Source organism: Protopterus annectens, chromosome 4.part0 (assembly GCF_019279795.1).
Source record: "Protopterus annectens isolate FY-2018-M chromosome 4.part0, PAN1.0, whole genome shotgun sequence".
Lineage (NCBI taxonomy): Eukaryota > Metazoa > Chordata > Ceratodontiformes > Protopteridae > Protopterus > Protopterus annectens.
The window spans coordinates 1,987,442,418-1,987,463,188 of record NC_056733.1 but is presented as its reverse complement, the minus strand read 5'-3'; the positions used below and the strand labels follow the sequence as shown (position 1 = coordinate 1,987,463,188).

Sequence of the window (20,771 nt, the reverse complement as noted above, 5' to 3'; positions counted from 1 at the left end):
GCCTGAAGAACTAAGGTTAAGTCCCATGGGGGAACCACATTCTTGACCGGAGGTCTTAACAGGAAGGTGCCTTTCAAAGAGGTCTTGCATATCTTAGCGGAAGCTAAGGTACCAAGGTTGTCCCCGATGTGGAAATGAGAAATCGCAGCCATCTCAACCTTAACAGTAGAAGCACTGGCCCCTTGGTGAAAAATTTGGGACAGAAATTCAAGAACTGCTGGAATGGGAACTGTAAAAGGGTCCAAATTCCTATGTTTGTCCCAGATGGAAAAACGCTTCCATTTACTCTTGTAGATCTTCCTGGTAGAAGGTTTATGCGCCGCTACCAGAAAAGATTTTACAGCAGATGAGATACCGGGAGTCCTAGCCATTAGTGGAACTGGATCAACCAAGCTGTGAGCTTGAGGTCGTCCAGGTTCGGAGTTTGCAATCCTGAAGGATGAGAGATCAGATCTGGAATGGGATCTAAGACCCAAGGAGGAGCTATGATGTGAGACTGCAGGTACGGGAACCAGATATGGTGAGGCCAGAATGGGGCTATGAGGATTATTTTGCTCCACAACCGATGAGCTTTCTGCAGAAATTTCGTCATTAGCGGAAGAGGAGGATAAGCATAAAGAAGACCGGGTAGCCAAGCATAAACCAGAGCGTCTCTGGGACTCTCTCCCGGTGGGGGAATTAGAGCAAAAAACTTGCTGCATTTTGCGTTTGAAGGAGACGTGAAGAGATCGCAGCAAGGCTGGCCTCATCTGAGGAAGATCTGTTTCGCTACCAAGGGGTTTAGAGACCACTCGTATGGTGTGAGGATAGAATGACTCCGCTTGTCCGCTAAGATGTTGGACTGCCCCGGAATGTGCGTTGCTATCAGAAAGTGGTTGGTGGTAATCGCCTATTCCCAAACTCTCATAGCCTCTCGACAAAGAGGGTAAGACCTGGTTCCTCCCTGTTTGTTGATGTACCAGACTACCGCCATATTGTCTGTCTGAATTGCAATAGTACCCAGAGGAAGAAGGTCCTGAAGGGCTTGCAACACTAAAAGCACCGCCCTCATTTCCAGAACACTGATATGCAGAACGGTGTCTACAGGGGTCCACGTGCCTTGGACGGTTCTGCCCATGCAATGCCCCCCCCGAGGTGAGAAGCGTCCGTGGTCAGCTTGGTTTGGGGCTGAGGCATTACGAATGGTCTCCCTTCTCGGAGCTCTCGGGAATGGAGCCACCAAAGAAGGGAGTTTCTGCAAACCCTGCTTAGGGGAATCGGTGAATCCAATGGGTGAAGGAGGAGGGACCACTGGACCTGAAGGGACCATTGTAGGACTCTCATGGGTAACCGAGCAAGAGGTGAAAGGCTGATGGCTGATGGCTGCCGCCATGGATCCTAGGGCTCTCAGGACCAATTCTGCGGGTGGGGCTGGGGACTGTAGCAGTGCTATTACGTGGAGTGACAAGGTGCATAACCTGTCCGTTGTCAGAAAGGCCCTGGACTGAAGCATGTTTATTCTGGCCCCTATGAAATCCAGAACTTGAACAGGATGAAGAGACGACTTCTTGAAATTTATGGTAATGCCTAGATGATGGGCCAAGAGTAAAGAATAATTCCTGGCAGAACAGAGTAGATGCCTGGTGGGGGCGGTGAGGAGCCAGTCGTCTAGGTACAGGAAGACCTGAATTCCCTGAAGTCTCAGGTGGGCTGCCACAACTGCCATGATCTTGGTGAACACCCTGGGGGCTGTGGTGAGGTCGAACAGAAGAACCCTGAACTGATAATGACTGGCCCCTAGCCGAAAGCGGAGAAACCTTCTGGATCGTCTGTCCATGAGAATGTGGTAGTACGCATCCTTGAGGTCTATGAAGCACATCCAGACGTTCTCCTGCAGGAGGGGAGAATAGATTGTAGAGTGACCATCCGGAATTTCTCTTTGGCAATGAACAGGTTCAAAGTAGACAGGTCGAGAATTGGCCTTAAGTCCCCCATCTTTTTTGGCACCAAAAAGAACCTGGAGTAATTGCCCAACCCGGACTGCTCTGGGGGGACGTGCCGGATGGCCCTTTTTTCTAGTAACTTCCGTATTTCTAAAGCTGCAGCCTCCCTCTGATTGGGTGCAACATCAGGGAGGTGCTTTGTTAGCGGGGGAAGATTCAGGAAGGGGATAGAGTAGCCTCTAGACATTATTCGGAGCACCCAGCGATCTGTAGTAATGGACTCCCAACTTGCTAGATGCTCCGAAAAACACCCCCCCTGACTGCCTCCAGTGAGGGAAAGTCGGGCAACCCCTCAGGGCTGCAGCGCGGGTCAGTCGGAGAAGGGTTCTCTCGATCCGAAATTCTTTGTCCCTCCCCTTCTGCCTCCGGGCCAGCGTCCATCTTGTCCTACTCTGCCTCTGAAAGACGAAGGGTCCGGAGCGGGACGGGACTGCTGAGACTTCCGGAACCACATCTTCTTTTGTCCTCTCTGGTTCCTTGAGAAGGACCTTTGAGGAGCGGAGAAGTGGATTCCGACAGCAGACAGCGTCTTCCCATCTTTTTCGCTCTAGAATAGCATGTCGCAGACGGTTTTGCCGAATACTGTAGAACCATCAAAGGGAGTGTTTGCAAAGGACGCCTTGAAGGTTCTGCAAAGACGGAGCCAGGCATGGCGCTGCAAGGCGACTCCTGCTCCGCTGACTCTAGCCGCTCCCTCCATGGCATGGGAGAGAAGCCACATAGAAGTGTTTGATATTGACTTTAGAGTGGCCACGCGAGCCAAGAAGGTCCGTTTATCCTTGGCCGCCATGGACTCCGGGGTAGACCCAGCATATTCCTTTATCAGATCCCGCTGAAGCCTAATTACGTGTACCAGATAATTCAGCGCCCTTATAGAAAAGGTGGCTGAAGCAAACATCCACTTTCCAATACGGTCCATCGTCCGAGATTCCTTATCAGGAGGATGGACCGAGGAACTTTCTTGTGCCAGTTCCTTCTTAGTGGCAGCCGCCACCACCATGGCATCTACTGGGGAACCTTTTTCCACGCCGGTATGTCAGAAGGGGGACTAAGAATTTTATCCGGTCTCCTAGGGATTGGCTCCACAGTGTCCGGCTCCTTTCAAGCCCTGGTAGTAATCAAGTCTACCAGGGGGTCAGCCGGGGGGGGGGGACACACCCAAGAGGTAGATGGGCCTGCGTCGAACACCTCCAGAAACACAGACTCATCTGAGGAAGGTTTCTGGGCTGACCACCCCCTTCTTATGCGCAGCATCTCCATAATGTCTCCAAATGAGACATCCTCTGGGGGTGACCTGGGGGAACCTTCCCCTTCCTCTAAGTCAGTGTCCTCCGTGAGGGACTCGGGGGAGTCCAAGTGCCTCCTCTTACACTTTCGTTTGTGAGGGACCTCCTCGGCGGGGCTGTCCAAGGAGGGCTCACCAACGGGGTCCTGTTCCTCTACGGGAACCAACTGGGGCGCAGACGCAGGCTGTCCCTGGGGATGGACGATGGAAGACAGGCCCATATGCAAGGGAGTGAAGGGAGGATCCGTAGTACGGACTGGGGACTTCGAACTCCTCGACAGCACCCTCTCCACCACGTCGAAGGCCGAAGGTAAACCACTCTCCCCTGGCTCCAAGAGTAGTCCCCTTGGCTCTGACGTGAGGACCCGTGTTGGAGTCAACGCAATCGGACCCGAAAGGGAAGTCTGCTCCGACAGCAACACACTCACCCCTGCGGATCAGAAGCTCAGCTCTCGGCCCCCAGAGCACGGATCCGAAAGATGACCCGATAAGCTCGAGGCTAAGGCCGGCGAAGTAGCAACTACTATCGTCGCCGACTCCCCAGCTCCGAGACGACTCAGATCCGACTGCTCCAAAACCCGATAGTGGATCGGAGAAGGAGCAATGGGTGCAAAGAAAGTTGCCGAGCTTTCTCCCGGGGGGGGAGGCAGGAGCACTCCCATCTGCATCTGGGCCTGCAGGAATCGATGCATCATCCGGTCCATATCTGCGTCGGACAAACTCTGGGTAGACCTGGAAGTCGTCGAGGCAGACCGGGAAGGCCGCCTAGACGACCTTGAAGGTGACTGGGGCTCCTCCTCCGGCAGGCGCCACTGGGGGAGAGGAGGAAGAAGAATCCGGGGGCAAGAGTCCCTCCAGGATTAGCTTGTTTCTCCTGTCCCTCAGAGCCCGGGGGATAAAGGCTGCACAAATCTGGCAGTCCGATGTTAAGTGGTCTACCCCCATGCAAAGAACGCACTGAGTGTGGCCATCCGCTGGGGACAGCTTATGACCACACTCAGCACATTTTGAAAAAATGGCCTTAGGGCCCTCGGCCATCACACACAGCACACGCCCTGAGACACAGTAAGGGGAAGGAAAAAAATACTAATTTACCACAAAATATAACAAAAAACACGGTTTAACTACACACACACACACACACACACACACACACACACACACACCGAAAAAAACTATTTATCTAAGAAAAATACACCTAAAATCCTCTTCTAAAACGCTAAGAGCTCGTCCCTAATGCTTCAGAAGCCGTGGCAAATGAGATCTGAGGACTGGAGGGAGGTAGCAGGGTATTATGGGTAAGGGGGAGGAGATGAGAGCGTGGATCTTTAGCTTGGAAAGCTGCCGGCTCGGATCTGATACCCACAGGTCGCTGATCAAATGAAGTTAACTACTTCAGATCCTGCCGTTCTCGCCATTCTTACTTGCAAAGCATTTGTAACCAGAGCCGGAAATACCTGCGCGAGCTCAATTCCGACAGGCTGGTAGCCCTGATGGAGCTGACGTCATTGCACACGCGATGACATCGGCACACAAAGAGCGAAAAATAAATAAAGAAAAAACAAAGAAAAAAATCAGAAATCAAGGGGTGCCACTCGCAAATCATGGCACCCCATTATTTGGGCCCCAAAACTTGGCACAAACCGAGTAATTTGGGACAGTTGGGAGGTATAGTGTGGAGGTCTTCCAGTGTGGGGGAAGCACATATTAGGGTGGAGTCATCAGCACATCCATATTGCACTACAGAGGCTTGTGGTGCTGAGATCCTGAGGTGGTCAGTGAATAAACAGAATAGTAGTGGTTTCAAGGATTGAGCCTTGTGGAACCCCTAAGCAGACGGGAAGAAGAGGAGAGAGTTGATACTGCCATTGGATGGCTTGCAGTCATCCTGCTAGATAGCTTTCACATCATGTAATAGTGGAATTGCTGAAGTTTAGAGTGGAGAGAATATTGATGAGTTTACTGTGATTAACCATGTCAAAGGCCTTGGATAAGTTTAAAAATATGCCTGACACAAATTCTCTGTTGTTTCTATGGTAGTTAACAGTGTTAGTAAAGGGTAGTAGTGCTGTGGTGGTACTGTGAAAGGAACGGAAGCCATGCTGGGTGTTTGATAGTTTGTGTGTGAGAAGGTAGTCCATTAGTTGGGTGTGCATGACTCTTTCTAGTATTTTGGATAAGGGAGATAGATTGGCAACTGGATGATAATTGGTGAGTTCAGTGGAATCATCTCCCTTGTGTAGTGGTAGAATGTGGGACGTTTTCCATACTACAGGTACCTCGCTTACAGATACTGAATGGTTTAGGAGTATGGCTAATGGGTAGGCTATTGCTTCAGCCGCACTTTGTAGAAATTCTGCTGGAAGGTTGTCAGTGGCTAGAGCTGATGGTTTAAGTTTTTGAAGAAGTTTTTTTTTTACAATTATTACAGATACTGGGTGTAGGTCAAAGTGGGAGGTGGAGTCTTGTGATTTGGTGCTGTTCTGGGGGGCAAGAGAGGTAGGGTTACTGTCATAGCCTTGAGAGTTTGCTATAGATTGGCTAGTTTCTGTGAAGAATTTATTAAACTGGGTTGCAATACTATCAGAGCTGCTGGTTGTTGTTGGGGCAGGGGTGGTGGATTTACCTGGTTGAAGTATATTAACTGCTGCCCAGAATTTTTTTGGAGGGGTTGTATGTTTATTTTGGATATTTTGGTAATAGTTGATTTTGTCTAATTTTATGTATTTATTTATTTTTTTATTTTATTCTGAAGTTCTAGATAGGTTTGCTTAGTTGTTTGTGCTTTTCTCTCTTTTTTTTTTTGAAAATGTTGCCAGGCTTTGTCTCTAGCCTTGAGTAGGGATCTACATTCTTTAGTTAGCCAGGTGCATACTCAGATTTTACTCTGATAGTTCTAGGGGGAGCATGGGAGTTTAGTATATCTAAGGATGTGTTGCTGAATGAGTTAGCTATGTCATCAAGAGGTAACTGTTTGAGAAATTCCCAGTTACAACTATTTAGAGTGGTGATAAAGCTATTTCAGTTGAATTTTTTTTTTGTTTCTGATTAAGTGGAAGGTGGGTTGGATGACTTAGTGAGTCTGAGTCCTAAGAAATAAGGTTGGCTGATGGTCACTTAGACTGTCTGGCAAACAACCTGACTGAGATGCCGGAGAGGGGTCGCTAACTAAAATCCAGTCAATAACGGACCGTCTTTTGGAAGATTTATCAGTCATTGTAGGGGAGGTGATGAGTTGAGTAAACCCATAGAGGTTTATGTGGGAAGATGGATTTTCCAAGGAGCAGTTAAGCCAATCTACATTAAAGCCTCCCATCAGAACTGTTTCCTGCGGGAGAGAATTGGATATCCAGAGTAGTAGGTTTTCCAGAGTGGAGATATTGTTTCCTAGTGGGATATAACCATCAATAATATTAATGTGTTTTTGGGATTAATTTTTAATTTGGCAAAGATAAGTTCAGTGTTGTCAAATTCAGGAATGTTTATGTCTATGTGGTCTAGAATTAGGTGATTTTTAAATATAGCTACTCCTCCGCCCTTTCTAGATTTCCTGTCTTTTCATATAATATTGCAATCTGGAGCCGTTATTTCATTGTTGTTAATATTGTATGGAATGTTAACTTCTGTATGGAATAACAACTGCATGTGAGAAGCTCCCACTGGAGAACAGAGGGCTGCAAACAATCTTGATTGTAAAAGCCTGCTTTTTATATAACTGTGTCAATTCTCACATTCTTCTCTAATACTTTTTTCAACTCTGGTACCAATGACTTTGATGCTAGCACTTATCTGTGATGAAAATAATGAGTACAAATAATTCTAGGATTCTTTTTTTGAGCCAGTGTAACAAATCCTTTTACACTTAATGACAGAGCAGGCACCATCTGTATAAATACTGATGCAAGACGAGTTATGTAAATTGCTAGTCCCTCCACCAATAGGGGCCCATTTTCCCTGAGCACAGCCAAGATGTCAGCGCTGTGTTTTGTACTTGTGTGCATTTAGGCTAGTTGGAGCATCTGTTCCACAGTACTGTGCCTCTGTGATAATTCTTGTATTTACTTAATTCAAAATAAAATGGAAACAAAGTGGCTTTTGGTGGGTCATGGATAGACATTTTCGGTGGCAGCAACAGCAGGTGAGTGAAGTACTCCTTAAGTTTTAAAAGGCTAGCCATCTTTTCAAAAAATATTGTGGCACACCTGATGACCTCTCAAGACACACTGGTTGAAAACTCCTGATTTAGGCCTTTGATTTGCTTGGTGAGAAAGCACTGTGGTAATTCAAGTTGTGTTAAGTGTTTGCACAGGTGCATACTGAAGGGGGCATTGTACTCTATGACCGGTTAAGTAAGTGCAGAATGCAGTGGAACGATCACATCCCTGGACCCAAAGCATCATACCCTCGCAAATAACCTATGCAATCAAAAAGGGCTTTCTTACAATAGTGAACAAAGAACAGTTTGCTGTCTACACAGGTTCCCAGGTCCCAAACTTCTGGACTGATTTTCAGAGGTGAGTTGTCAATATGACAGTTACAGAGGATGTCATGTTTTCCAAAGGTGATTATTGCATATGTTTGAATTCAGTTTTAGTCCACATTTATGACACCAGTTATTTGTTTGGGGAAAAGGTCTTTAGGAAGATCTTGGTGTCCTCTGGAATGTTTATGATGGTAGCAAGATTACAGTAATTTGTAAACTTGGTCAGTCATACATTTTTAACATTATCTTTGACCTCCAAGAAGTAAATGCCAAAGAGAAGTGGCCCAAGCAGTGAACCCTGGGGTACACCATTAATGACTTTTTTGGAGAAGGCAGAGCTTCTTATCTTAATTTTCTGAGTTCTATTTGTGAGCCAATCTGCATTTAATGAGAATCATAGAGATTAACATTTAGCTGGGAGAGGTTAACAACAATACCAGAGTGTGGGATAGTACTGAACAAGTGTGTGGCCTGGAAGACATGCTAGAAGAGGAAACATGGCAGCATGTACAGCAGCTGTTCCAAAGGCCTTGGTGAAAATGGTTTCAGTGAAGCCGGAGGAAACATTACAAAAGTGCCTATCGGACTTTAGTGTTGCTAGAGCCTTGGAAACTGATGGTGTTGGTTAAACTATCTCAATTTACCATTGCTTCTCCAGGTCTACATTACATTATCGAAAAGTAATTTAATCGAATGGGATTTTACATCAAAATGCCATTCACTGAGCTGTTTATAATGACACTGCAGTACTGGGAAGATCAGCAAATGTGCCTTTTCCTCACTGTAGTGGGATCTCTGAGTTGGTATATATAATTAGCAGGGGGTGGGGCAGGCACAGCCCCCCACAAGAACGAATTTGATAAACGGCTCTTTCGATGCAAGTGGCATTCAATTAAATTACATTTCAATTATGTAACATAGACCCGCTTCTCCAAATGTCATTTGTAAATGCAAGTTTTTACTTCAAAGGAATATTCCCAGAGGCCTTGGCCTATGCTCTGATGGTATGGAACCAGAAGCTCAGTCTCAGAGTGGCGCAGTCCTGGGGAAACTACACTGCCCTTCTGATTGCTCTCAGGGTGAATTTGGTGCGGTTTAGACTGACATCTAGGATGTGCTCAAGGTTGAAGCAAAAAAGGCAAACAAATTGGAACTCTCTATGTGGATCAATTTCCCAACATTTATGCAGTTTTTTTTAACATCAACAATATAATTACCAGAATTAACATCAGAACTATCATTTAATTCTCTATGACGAAGGGGAAAAAAAAAAGATTCCCCTGTAGAGTGATTATCCTTCCCCAAAAGCAAACTGAGTCACCAGACTGATGGCACTGAAAGAACAGGCTGTAACACAGCAAAAGGACCTGAAAGATGGCACTGGCAGACATTCCTCTTATACCACCAACTACCTGACATGAGAGTTAGAGGGAGACAGCTAAGGCCACTGAGAGAAGTCATGCTGGGTGTTTGCTACCTGTAGGTAGGACATCCCATTGATTAGAGCTACAAATCTGAATAGTATGATGAACATCTGTAGATACCAATCACCTACAGGCAGACGTATAATACGATATTCTTAATTTGTATCCTTGAGAGTACTACTTCCCAAAAAAAAAAAAACGGGGGGGGGGGTTATGCTTTACCAATTAGTAACTTACTTATATGACTACTACCATCATAAATAAGAATACATAAAAATATTGCCTTATTAAAGCAGGACTCACATATACAGGTGGGAAGCAGATCTTCCAAGGATTTGGTTAAAGCTGGCCCAATGGCTTAAGAACACAGAGCTCATGAGTTCTTTTCATAGACTTCTACAAAGCCTCTGATACCTTATTTAGGAAATTGTGTGTGTGTGTGTGTGTGTGTGTGTCTAAGTAAAGGTATGCTGAAATTTAACTCTAAAGAATCGCTGACTAAGATGTGCCACTTTCTCTACAAAGAACCACTATCACAAGTTTGGACTAGAACTGCAGTCTTCTCCATCCATTCATTTCAAAAGTATTCACTGATTCCCTACACTTGCATTAGCAGCAGAATCCTTTTCAATATAACTTAGGAAGGACAGGCAATGTGTAGGTGTCTCATTAGCTTTAAATAAGGCACACATGAAGCAGATGACTGCATAATGTGAACTATTAACCAATCCACCAGCAGTATGTGTGGTACTAGATAAGACTGCCAAGTCATCAGAGTTAAAAGCAACTTTTAAGGAAATTTCAGCTACACCTAATGAATACATGAAAAAGTATAACCCGGGCCACAAGAAAGATTTGCTAAGTGTACATATATATATGGATAATCTTCTTTAGCTAAGAAAGCTAGCTTAAAAAGTTGATTCACAAACAACATACACAGACCTGCAGGGAAAAACATAAAAAACTGGAAGCTACTGAAGCTGTCATCTTTAACCAAGGTGCCCATTAACAAAATAATGACATTACGTTTCCCATTTGTACTGAACAACACTCCATTCTTAAAACTTGTTAGATCTGACCGATAAATTTTAGATGCCACTCTAGATTTGTGTGGGATCTTGAAACCCCTAGGTAAGTGAGAAGGCTTCATGCATTACTAGAAAAGGGGTTTGGGCCCTCACACCCTTCTATCCAATACCTTTAACAAAGTTTAACAAGTAGCTACTACACCAATAGGGTTGGCTTTGGCAAGTGTCTTGCCACACAGACTATCCCAAGAGAAAGCACAGAGGAAATCACAGTATAGGCCTCATTAGGCTGACATTAAATATGTTATGCCAAGTATGAAATAAAATGAAGGCTTCATCAGGGAACAGCCCCCTGGAAGGACACATGATTTGGCTCTTGACAGTGGACAGTTCCCTAATATACTAGCCACAACAGACTAAAAAGGTATGCATTTTGGTGCAACGAAGAAAAGAATATTAAAACTAAATGAAATGCACCAATACAATGATGGGGGATCAAAGTTGCCTGACTAACAGTAACTGCACTGGAGTTTTTTTTTTCAAGCTTTGATAATAACTTCACTGAACCTATCTATAAAATGAGCTTCTAAGACTTTCCAAAAGAATAACTGTCACCTAGCTCTATAAAAAGAAGATGACCAAGTTAGAAAATCCTCACAGCAATACTTGGGAGAAAGATCGCCAAGTCAGAAGAGCTTGCAGACAATGGAAGACTTATCTAAATGACAGTGATTTCTCAGTATTGTGATACTAGAGTTTCTTTACTTTAAACTGCTTCATAAATGTTCACACTCCATCACTGAGACTTAAATGAAAGGATGCAATAGGTAGGATGTATGATGTAGATTTCAATAAACCAATGGGGCATAACTTTCTTGCAAATCAACAGAGAAGAGTAAGGCTATGACATACTTACAACTGCCATCCTGTCACCTGGGTTTTATTCCTACAGTTCTATTTGCCAACTGCCAACTGTCTGACCATGACAAAGTAACTTTAAGCCACAGTGCTCCCTGGCTGCCCTTGAAAAGAGGCACTTGCACATTGTGCTTATAATCATAAGAAAAACGTTGCATACCACATGAAACTCTAGAGAAGGAAGGTATTAAGAAGGACTGAGGGTTGCAGTTGTTAATTCAACAGAGTACCCACTTCCATAAGCGGACAAAGAAAGTGGAGCTCGGTCTGTTCAGCGACAGCTGTTTTAGCAAAGAAATGCCAGAAAGGGTTACTAGGTAATTACAGCAGTTGTGTTTAAACACTAGAAGTTACTATGTTTTTGTGGCTGAGAATTCTGCAGGAGTCTGAAACTGATGTGCATAAACTGCTGAATCTTTTCCTGCAACAATGAGCTTTCAATTCTGTATTTCAGTTTGAAAATGCTGAGCATAAATTCCTGGTTTGACCCCCCCCCCCCCAAAAAAAAGGAAATGCACACAAAGTTTTAAATAAACACACACACATATTATATACACATTATTGCCTTTACCCTACAGAGACTACCTAGTGTGTGACCAATCCTTTTCAAGGTGGGAATGTTGTTCTGTGCATCCTGCTACAGAAGGACATTACAGGAGTTGAGGGCAGGGTAAAGCACTCTGGGAAAGCTCTGCTAGTTGAGCGGTCCTAATGTCCTTAGTATTAGTCCTGTATGTTTGTGCAGCCTGAGATCTTCAGTTCTATACAACAATATATGCCTAAAATGATAAACAGATTTCAGCATCAGCTTACCTCATCTGCTACCACCGCAACCAGTGACACCCCTTCCGAAGTCTGCTGCTGCTGTGCCAATGCTATTCCACCTTGTGGAAAGTCCCCACTATTAGTGACTAGTGTCTCTTCAATAACAATACCAGATGTTTGATATGGATGAGTGTCTGCTAACTCAAGTGAGGTCTCGCTTAGAATTAAATCGTTGACTTTTTCTCCTGCAGAACTGGTACACTGGGAAAGAATTTCTGAAGTAATAACTTCATGTATGGATCCTGGCTGACTGAAAGTAGTAGTCTCCTGTGCTAGTCCTTCAATACCAACACAGTGTTCAGATATGCCAAAGTGGCCTGACTCCACAGCCGTGGTGTTTGTGCTACAAAACGTGTCCTGTATATTCTCTTGGCTGACGGACTGAGGTGTTGGTTCCAAAACCCCATGGCTTTTAGTTCTGTTACTATGCAGCGTAGCTTTTGGAATGATAATGTATTCTGAGCGAGGAAGTATTCTACGAAAACCTGGGATATCAGTTGCCATGGCTGAAGCAGTAGTCAAATTAGCATTCTGTGTGAGGAAAAGAAAGTTATACAAGTTGAAATATTTAAAAGTATAGCACTAACAGAAACATTTTACTGTAAAGGTCACCAATGTATTTCAAGAATTCATTGTGTAAGAGTTTGAGAAGTACACCACAGCTCATATATCATGTATTAAACCACCACATATTGATAATGTGCTGTCACAGCAGAGTAACAAAGTTGATGTCTGGATTTCAAAACCAGTTTTGCAACTGCAAAATCTAAGTTAACTCACCAATACAAAGGATACAATACAAAGCTGCAAACTACAGGTTTATACATGGTAAGGCCTCTGTTCTTCCTTAAGTGTATGTGTGTGTGTGTGTGTGTGTGTGTGTGCGTGTGCACAAGTGCGTGTGTGCCAGCTCACTCCATCACAGTAAGTAATGCATAACTGTATAAAGAACATACTATAACAGTTAATGCTCACGCTGGTCCTTTGTTGTAATAAGATTTGGCATCTCCACCAGAGAACAAGTCCAGCATCCAAACTTAGCTCTGCCCCTCCCACCCCCTTAAACAAAGCATATTACCATACTCCTGCTTTAGGTAGAAGCCAACCCATGCCATTTTCAGTTCTTTCTAGTGCCTTGGACTCTGGGACTTCAGTTCTCTAGCTAACCCTGGTGCCTAACCAGAATTTCCAGACTCCAACTCAAGGTGAAAAAGCTGACTGTCTGAGGAACAACTCCCCACCACCTGCTATCATATACACCACCCACTTAACAGCAAAGAACCACCTTACTCAGGGATATACTGTCCAAGGGAACAACTAGTTAAACACCCGCAAAAAGGAGGGGAGGAAGACCTGGTCGTAGAACACCCACAGCTGCACAAGGGGGGCAAAAAGGAGAAACTATTCCACAACACATGCTATTCAAACAATTATTTAAGTTTCTTTCAGTGTTTACTATGTTCTTTACATGGTTAGCTGCTGTTGCTGTAGTAACCTTTTGGAAGATTTCAAAAGTATACAAATTTCCTGGGTAGTTGGGCATTTACTTGGGGCATGCTGCAGAAGGCCCTGAATTACAGCAGCAGTAAAACTTGTCCTGCTTTTGGAAAGGATGTCAAGTCAATAACACTAAAAGAAGATATGGACAGAAGAGCTCATAGCAGCTTTCAGGATGGTCTATATATCCATGCCTCTCATGAAGGTTGAGGTATGCCTCTCAGGATGGCTGTGGTAACAGCTGTATACCTAGTAGAGTGAGACCTGAATCGTTCATTCAAGATTTTTCCCTGGTGCAATGTAGTAGAAATAATGCAATCACACCAAGTTAGATATGGCCTGCTTAGTGACCAGGCTACTTTCTCTATTAAAATGAAAAGAACAAACACAGTTTGGCTTTCCTCAAGTCGTTGGTTCTTTCCACATAGCATTTCATCCACATGTAAACATACAAGGAGTGCAATATTTTCTCTCTGCTTTGGAGCTAGAGAAAATATTGGTAATGGAACCCCTTTGATTTAAAGAAAATTATGTAACAACTTTAGGCGCAAAGAAATGTTTTTCATGTAAACTGACTCTGCCCCGTTGGGATAAATAAAAAGGCGCCCCACACATAAAAAACCTGGAATTCAGAAATTCTTCTGGCAGATGCGACAGTCTCCCATCAAGACAGCATCTTCCAGGTCAGGTATTTCAAAGGGGTAGTAGAAAACTGGTTCCAAAAGGCTCCGAGACAGTAGTTACGGCATAAAGTTAAAGTCCCATGAGGCAGCCAATGCTCCTGTAAGGGGGGCCTTATGTGGACAGGGGACAGCCCCTTTGAAAAACTACTTCACCATGACAATGAGGCAAAAGGAAGGCCCACTGATGAGCTGGTCAAAATGGCAGATAAATGCACCATCACCAAGCAGCAGGAAAAACCCAAAACAAAAAGACCTGAGAGGTACTTTTGAATTAAAGACCCCCCCCCCCCCCCCGCCATTACTGGCACCAGATTTCTCCTCTGGCACCAGTGACAGAACCTCTTTCATTTAGCCAAAGACAATCTCTTAGTATGAGGCCTTCTAGCCTCCCTCATGAGTTTTTGCACATCCTCAAAGAATGTGTAACCACACCGAATGACAGGTAAAGTACAGTTTTGTACCTACCATAAATGTAGATGTCCGAACTGGATAGCATCTGCAGTCATAACAAGAGGGTTGTCCTGTCGTCAGGCAGCCCTGCAGTCGGCCGGATTCCAAAGTCCGGGTCCGGCTTCGGCTGATGTCGCACTCCACCCGACGTCATCTCTGTTGGTCTTCGGGTATAAAAGCATCAGCCGACGCCATTTTCCTCAGTGTTTCTTGCCCCAGATGCCAGTAGCCCTCTTGCAGGGTAAAATTTGGATAGATGCCAATGTTTCCAAATAGATAGAGGTAAACACAACAATAAGCATATATGTACATATATACAAACAAATACACCATAAAAGACTCCCCCCCCCCAACAGCTAGCTATTAGGAGGGTAAACACCCTAGGAGTACCACAGAGGGGAAGGAGGGAGGGTAATCCTGACTGCAGATGCTATCCAGTTCGGACATCTACATTTATGGTAGGTACAAAACTGTACTATGTCCTTCATGGATGCATCTGCAGTCATAACAAGTGGGTAGAATACCATAGCCAACTAGGGAGGAGGATAAAGGTAGATTATGGTGTGTTTAGGATCCCTTGCAGTACAGCAGTGGCAAACCCTGCTCGGGATCTGGAATAAAGAGGCAAATTATAATGCTTGGCAAATGTATGCACGGAGGTCCAAGTAGCCGCCTCAATAATGTCTTTGGTTGCCACTCCTCGTAAGAAGGCTGTGGTAGTGGCTGTTGCCCTTGTAGAATGAGGTCTTATGTTCTGTGGAATTGGTTTTCCATGGAAGGAGTAACAGTATCGTATGCAATTTCCTATCCATTTGGAGATTGTCTGTTTGGAAATAGCTTTTCCTTCCCTTCCTGTTGCATAGGCTACAAAAAGTTGGTCAGCCTTTCTGCTATTTTTTGTTCTGTCCAAGTAGTAGCGTAGCTGTCTATGTACATCCAAGGTATGCAGTATTCTTTCCCCTCTGTTTTGTGGGTTGGGAAAGAAGGTAGGTAGGTGGATTGCCTGGTTTAAAGATACTCTGGATACCACCTTAGGCATAAATGTAGGATTAGTCCTCAAGGACACTCTATCTTGGTGGAAGATTAGGAAGGGTTGCACTGCCATTAAGGCCTGTAATTCTGAAACCCTCCTTGCTGAAGTAATTGCCAGTAGGAAAGCAGTTTTCCATGACAGGTGTTGTAGGTCTGCTGTTGCTGCTGGTTCAAAGGGTGCTAGTGTCAACTTTTCTAGCACAAAGTTTAAGTCCCAAGCTGGTAATGGTGGTTTCCTTGGAGGTTTTACATTCTTGATTCCTCTGAGGAACTGCCTGAGCAAAGGGTGCGAAAAACAGGTGGATCAAAGCTGTATTCTGCTGAAATAGCTGATGCATGTATCTTGATGGAGGAGTAGGACAGGCCTGAATGAAGAAGTTCGCCAGATACTCCAGAATGTTAGGTATATCTATGTTTGACACATCTTTTCCTCTTCGGTACTCCAAATGACAAACCTTTTCCATTTTCCAGCATAGTTCTTTCTTGTTGAAGGTCTGCGTGCTTCAAGAATAATGTCTTTAACTCTTTGGGAAAGTTCTGGATTAGCTGCTGCTATGTGATGTTCCATGCAGTCAGTTGCAGCGTTTTAGGTTTGGATGTATGATGCTGTAGTTGTTCTGAGTTAACATCAAAGGCATCAGGGTATTGGCCACATGTTGTTCGAGACATGCTCTTCAGTAGTGGGTACCAGTGTTGTCTTGGCCAGTTTGGGGCTATCAGGATTATCCTTGGACGTTCTTCCTTGATTTTTAGTAGTACCTTGTGTATCAAAGGAAGAGGTGGGAATGCATATGCTGTTAGGCCTTTCCAGTTGAAGGAGAGTGAGTCCACTTTCCATGCTAGTGGGTGGAATGTCCTTGTGCAGAATTTTTGAGCTGGTGATTGAGAGGTGATGCGAATAGGTCTATCTGTGGCATTCCCCATTTCTTTGAGATGGTCTTGAAGATGTCCGGTGCAGCTTCCATTCGTGGGCATCCGAAGTGGTTCTGCTTAGTATGTCTGCTAGAGTATTGTCTTTCCCCGGTACAAATATTGCCTGTAACTGAATGTTGTAGCTGAGTGCCAGGGTCCACAGCTCCAAGGTCATTCTGCATAGGGGGTATGAATGAGTGCCTCCCTGTTTGTTGATGTACCACATGACTGTGGTGTTGTCTGTCCTTATCATCAACTGGCCCTCTTTGAGGAATGGTTTGAACTTTTGGATTGCCAGTTTTACTGCCAGCATTTCTTTTAGATTGATGTGCAGGTGAAGTTGATCCTGTGTCCACAATCCTTGCACGCATTTGTCCAGCATGTGGGCCCCCCATCCTAGGTCTGAAGCGTCTGTTGTGATGGTCTGGCTTGGTTGACATCTGCGGAAGGGCCGGCCTGGGTTTGACTGGCATGCCTGAGCCCACCATAGGAACTCCTGTTTTAAGCATGGAATTAGTGGGATTTCTGTTTCTAGACTGTGTCTGTGTTGGGACCATAAATTCTTTAGGTACCACTGTAGTTTCCTCATATGTAGTCTGGCAAATGGGACCAAGATTATGCATGATGCCATGAAGCCCAAGGCCTGTAGAAATTTTCTTGCTGTTAACTTGTTCAGTTTTGTTAGTGCCAAGAAGTAAAGAGGAAGTTCTTTTTGTTTTTCTGTAGTCAGGAATGCCATTTGTTGTACTGTGTCCAATTCCGCGCCCAAGAAGGTCCTTGTTTGGGATGGTATCAGCCTTGACTTTTGTAAATTGACTGTGTATCCCAGTCCTTGTAGCAAGTAAATGACCCTTTGTAAATCTGTTGTCAGCTTGCTTTTGTTGTCCCCTTGTAGCAGGCAGTCGTCCAGGTATGGGTAAATTTGAATTCCCTGTAGTCTGCAATGGGCGATTACTGATGCCAGGCATTTTGTGAATACTCTGGGCGCAGTAGATAAGCCAAAGGGCAATGCTGAGAATTGATAGTGCTCTGATCCTGCAAGAAATCTGAGGTATCTTCTGCAGATTGGTCGAATGGGGACGTGCAGGTATGCCTCCTTGAGATCTAGAGTTACCAGCCAAGACTCCTTGCCCAGCATGGGAAGAAGTTGCTGTAGGGTCATCATTTTGAATTTTGGGACAATGATGTATGTATTTAAGGTGGACAGGTCGAGAATTGGTCTCCAACTTTTTTCCTTTCTTGGAACTAGGAATAGTCTGGAGTAGAACCCCTTTCCTTGTTCTGCTGTTGGCACTCTTTCCACAGCTCTCATGTTTGCTAACTCCATTATCTGGCGTAGAGCCTCTGTTTTTGATTTGGAGGTAGATTTGGCATTCCTCTTTGACTGGTAAAGTGTGGAAGTGAAACCGGTAACCTTGATCTATGGTTTGTAAAATCCACTTGTCTTTTGTTATGTAGTGCCAGTTCTTTGAAAATAAGGTTAACTTTCCGCCTAGAGGAGCTGCTATTTGTTCCCTGGTAGGCGGATTTAGGATTAAGTCACTGTGGTTGTGCTGATGTAGTGGCAGTGGCTGTGTCTGTGCCTCTGTTGTTACCTTGCCACTGTCGTCCTCTGTAGGCACCTCCTCTGGATTGGTTTCTGCCTCTGGAACGTCTATTCCTGCCCCTTTGAAATTTTGTGGAGTCAGGAAAGGACCAATTTTGGCAGGCCAGTTCCTGCTAAACCTTGGGGTTGAACCTGCAAGAAATCTTTAACAGTTTGAACAGATTTTGCCTTTTCTTCCATTTTCTTCATAACCTGCTGGGCAGGTGTACCAAACAAACTTGTCTTGTCCATAGGAGCATCTAGCAACTTAGCTTTAACATGATCCGGTAAAGCTTGTTCCTTTAGCCATGCATGCCTTCTTATCACTGTGCCTGTCATGGCTGATCTAAATGAAGCCTCCAGTGCATCATAGCCACATTTTAAGGAATGGTTGCTAACCTGTTGTATGTTATTTACCATCTCTAATACATATTTCTTATCAAGAGATTCATCAGTAGTTAGTTTTTTAGTTAACTGATCAAGCATAAACTCTTGGTATTGTATCATGTGAAACTGACAGTTTAAAGCTCTAGCTGAGAGAGTAGCTGAAGTGTAGACCTTTTTACCCCATCTGTCTAGTGACCTTGCTTCCCTTTCAGAAGGAATAGGGTTTTTAGCTGTGGTCGCGGCTACTGCCTTGGGACCCTGGGATATAGTTTCTGGGTCTGCAAGTGGGGCCTTGTAAAGGTGGTGATGAGTATCTGGCACCCTGTAAAATCTGTCTGGTTTGGCAGGGGCTGGGGGTAAAGAATCAGGAGCGGAGCCAACATCATTGAAAGCATCATCCACCACAGAGAGAACAGGAGGTATAGCTAAGGGCCTGTGCTGTGGGAGGTGCAGAAAGGTCCTAAGTCTTTTTCTGGAGTCTGAAAAATCCTGTTGCTGCCATTGGAACTGTTCTCGCATGGCATGCAAGGTTTCCCCAAAGGAGAATTCTTCTGGTGGGGAAGCAGCTGGAATGGATTCTTCAGCATCAGAATCTTCAAAATTGGAGAAGGGAGCCTCAGGCTGGTCAGTTATGTCTGATTCATCAGCAGAATTATCAGAAGACACTGGCTCAGGGGGCTCTGCCCTAGGTCTCTTCTCTGGGGGCTGAGAGGCCCTGTCTGGGTGAGATTGAGATCCTCTAATTAAAGAAATTAAATCTTCTGCCAAAGAAAGCATTTGAGAACTAGAAGAGGGCCTGGATGAGGGGGTTTAACAGGCACTGATTTAGTAGTCTTGGCTGCTTTAGCCCTGGCGAAGGCCTTAATGGACATGGCTGCTGGAGGCCTAGCAGCACCACGTGCTGGGGTAGAGACATCCAAGGGGATGGTGTCTGATAAGTCAACCACCGTAGTGGGTAAAATTTCTGAGGTCGATTCAAGAATTGTAGCAGGGGCCTCAGTTGTAAGAATAGGTTCAGCTGTACTTTGAGCAGTTTTCTCGGTTTCGGCCGAAACCGAGACACTCGCGGTTTGCTTTGCCGTGGTTTCGGCCGAAACCGCGGACCGCGAGTGTCGGTCTTTATCTTTGCGTTTTTTGGAAGATTGGGTAGTCGGAGGATCCGACGGCATAATGTATGCAAAATCAGTACCGAAAAACTGTTCTGCAAACTCCGATCGACGCCTAAGCGTTCGTCGGTTGAAAGAGGCACAGGCCGAACAGGCTGCTACGTCGTGGGCTGGGCCTAAACAAGGCAGACAGTAAGAGTGGAAATCTTTATGAGGTATTTGTTTCCCACAGGTTAAACAATTGTTAACTTTTTCTGACATCGGCTGAGGCAAGAAAGAGTCCCCAACGGGGTACTTAGCTTTAGAAGTCTTCGAAGTAGTATTCGGTAGAAGTAATCTCTGGATCCGACCGACCGGCACTTGCGAACAGCTTCTGTTTCGGGCGCCACGCGGCAAGAAAGACTGGGGAAAATGGCGTCGGCTGATGCTTTTATACCCGAAGACCAACAGAGATGACGTCGGGTGGAGTGCGACATCAGCCGAAGCCGGACCCGGACTTTGGAATCCGGCCGACTGCAGGGCTGCCTGACGACAGGACAACCCTCTTGTTATGACTGCAGATGCATCCATGAAGGACATCATAAGTTGCTAGTTTTAGAGTAAAAGAACCCCTTCAGCCAGAACAAGGTTAAGGCAGAATAATTGTTTTTTCTATTGACACCTACACAGACAGAACCAGTGCTGCTTTGGCCAAAATGTAGGTTAGAGGGCTTGCTTTGTCCTGTGGATCAAAAAATGCTTGCTAGTGAGAACATAACAGTGTGCTAAGGAAAACGAATATCCTCAAAATATTTTGACTGAAATTGATAAGATTCAGAAAACATCCCACATTCTGGAAACAAGGGAAACAGTTCAAGGTATAAGCTAGTGCTTACTGCAGCTCCTCCTGGGTCTCAGCCTGAATTAAACAGTCATCCACACAGGCTATATGTGAATATCCTTGGTTCTACAGTTTTCACAAAGGGGTATCACTAGGGGCCTTGCATTTTCCCAGGTGCATTAACCAGTCCAAAGGGCAAGGAGATGCTCCTGGAAAGGACTCCCTATAACAGTCTAAGAAAAAATGCCTATATTTCTTGTGTATGCAGATGTATAGGTAAGCACCCTTCAGATTCAGAGTAACAATCAAGGCTTGAAGGAACAGGAGGTGCAGGAGAGTATACAAAGGAAGCAA

General features: G+C 44.9%; 1 protein-coding gene across 2 annotated transcripts in view; it reads right to left on the bottom strand.

Moving 5' to 3' along the window:
• The window catches only part of HMGXB3 (HMG-box containing 3), a 1,387,103-nt gene that overhangs the window by 1,033,045 nt on the left and 333,287 nt on the right, over positions 1-20,771 (bottom strand). For both annotated transcript variants that reach the window (XM_044069603.1, XM_044069602.1), the window contains exon 4: positions 11,934-12,476. In XM_044069603.1, coding sequence (XP_043925538.1) covers positions 11,934-12,476 — 543 coding nt within the window. The remainder of the gene's footprint in view (positions 1-11,933; positions 12,477-20,771) is intronic.